This window comes from Papaver somniferum, chromosome 1, assembly GCF_003573695.1.
Source record: "Papaver somniferum cultivar HN1 chromosome 1, ASM357369v1, whole genome shotgun sequence".
NCBI classification, from domain to species: Eukaryota; Viridiplantae; Streptophyta; class Magnoliopsida; order Ranunculales; family Papaveraceae; genus Papaver; species Papaver somniferum.
Window position 1 is genome coordinate 3,167,093 of NC_039358.1, and position 2,129 is coordinate 3,169,221.

A 2,129-nucleotide genomic window follows, 5' to 3' on the forward strand; every position below is an offset into this window, starting at 1 on the left:
CGCTCACCCACCCAGTCATGGAGGGCATTTCGTTAGGTTCTAGCCCAATGTCTATTACCACTACTATCTAGACAAAAGCCCAGCCTTTTTGTTAAAACGTGGCGATCTTCTCTTATTGGCTGTAGCATAGGTTGTCCTGATATGTCCTACTAACCGGGACCCATAATTAACCTTTGACCGAGTCTATAAAAATAAAATTCAATTTTTCATTGTCATTTCCATTTTGTTTTTCCCTTTCTTCTTCTGAAATCCGTGTCCAGAGACTGTGAGAATTTGAAAACCCTAATTACAGATCCGGCCATGGCATCAACTAAGGAACGTGAGAATTTCGTTTACGTTGCAAAACTCGCTGAACAAGCTGAACGTTATGATGGTTAGGGTTTCGTTTCTAGATCTTTTATTTTGATTTTTGATTTAGGGTTTGCTGACTTGTTTTTGTGTGTGCTTTTATGATTAGAAATGGTGGATTCGATGAAAAATGTGGCGAAACTTGGTGTTGAATTGACTGTTGAAGAGAGGAATCTTCTGTCTGTTGGTTATAAGAATGTGGTTGGAGCTCGTAGGGCTTCATGGAGAATCTTATCTTCGATTGAACAAAAAGAAGAATCTAAAGGTAATGAACAGAATGTCAAAAGGATCAAGGAGTATAGACAGAAAGTTGAATCGGAACTATCCAAAATCTGTAGTGATATTATGTCTGTTATCGATGAGCATCTCATTCCTTCATCTTCACCTGGTGAATCTAACGTTTTTTACTTGAAGATGTAAGAAATCTCTGTCTTGAATGATTTTTTTGTTTTGATGTTTTTTGAGTTTTATTAGGGTTTTAAGTGTTTTTTTCTTCTTTTCTTTGTTTGTGGTGGTGCAGGAAAGGTGATTACTACCGCTATCTATCTGAGTTTAAGACTGGTAATGACAGGAAAGAGGCGTCTGATCAGTCCTTGAAGGCATATGAGGTAATTTTATTTTTCTACATACTGGCAATACTGCGATTCCGCATTTGCTTTGTTTGTTTGAATGTCAGATCTGACTGTTAATCTATTCTATTCAGTGTAGTTCAAGGAACATACACAACATTTTGATCTATTTGGTTGATGGTTTGTTTCTCGAGTAACTAATTGTACGTTTGATCTATTTAATTGATGCTTTGCGCACAATGCATCTGTATATTTGATGCATAGTATACTTAACCATAGATTTTTCTTCTTGAAATGATGTTTTTATGACGGGTAAGATGTTTGTTCTTCAAACTCAAACACACTTGTAAATGTGTAGATGGCTAGATTTGTCTGGAGCTTTGGTTTGGAATAGTTTACCTAACATTTAGAACATTTTAATCAAAGATTTTTGACAATTTATTTGGTTGATGACTTGATTCTTGCGTAGCAGAGTGTCCTTTAGTCGGCTAGTGTTTTATTGGTGCTTTCTTCTGATTGTTTTCATATGTTTGGATGAATAGCATACTGGATTAAAATTTATCCTTCTTGCCATGATGTTTATATGAAGGCACAGCCTAAATATTTGTTCTTCTGTAGATGGCTAGATTTTTGGGAAGCTTTTGTCAAAATAGTAGCTGTAAACTGTAGTTTATTTTCAGCTGAGTCATATGTTATTTAGCCTTTATACTCTAAATACACTTACTCTTTTCATTTTCTGTTATTTCTTGAGCAATGTCTCCTAAAGTTTAGAACTGTCCTGTGCCTGTCAAAAATGGAGCCGTTGAAGATTAGAACTCTTTCTGGAAGGAGTTTTGATCAATTAAGTGTGGAATTCACTTATTAATGGACACTTGAAATCTTACTCCAGATTAATCTTTATCCAAGCACTAACTGAGACAGTCTTGTTTTTTCCATGCTGGGTTCAAGATAACACTGAAGTCATACCACTTGTGTTGTGTCAATTAGCTATGTAGTCCAATGCTTAATGATTCTGATAAATGACTCAAGAGAAGGTTTTAGAAGTTGAATTTCTTGTTTCGATTGACTGTGTGTTTCTCTATATATCAGTTGGCCAAGATAGTGGAGACCTTTACCAATACATCTGGTTCGTTATTCATTATCAAGTTAACGAAATGGTCACCTTTAAATGTGCTCCACCGGTTTTACGGTTGTTCTGCATTTGTTCCCCCC

General features: G+C 35.8%; 1 protein-coding gene across 1 annotated transcript in view; it reads left to right on the forward strand.

Annotated features, from left to right (window-relative positions):
- The first annotated feature begins 203 nt into the window (after positions 1-203).
- The window catches only part of LOC113277461 (14-3-3-like protein B), a 4,039-nt gene continuing 2,113 nt past the window's right edge, over positions 204-2,129 (forward strand). The window contains exons 1-3 of the mRNA XM_026526554.1: positions 204-373; positions 458-764; positions 869-956. Coding sequence (XP_026382339.1) covers positions 301-373; positions 458-764; positions 869-956 — 468 coding nt within the window. The 5' untranslated portion in view covers positions 204-300. The remainder of the gene's footprint in view (positions 374-457; positions 765-868; positions 957-2,129) is intronic.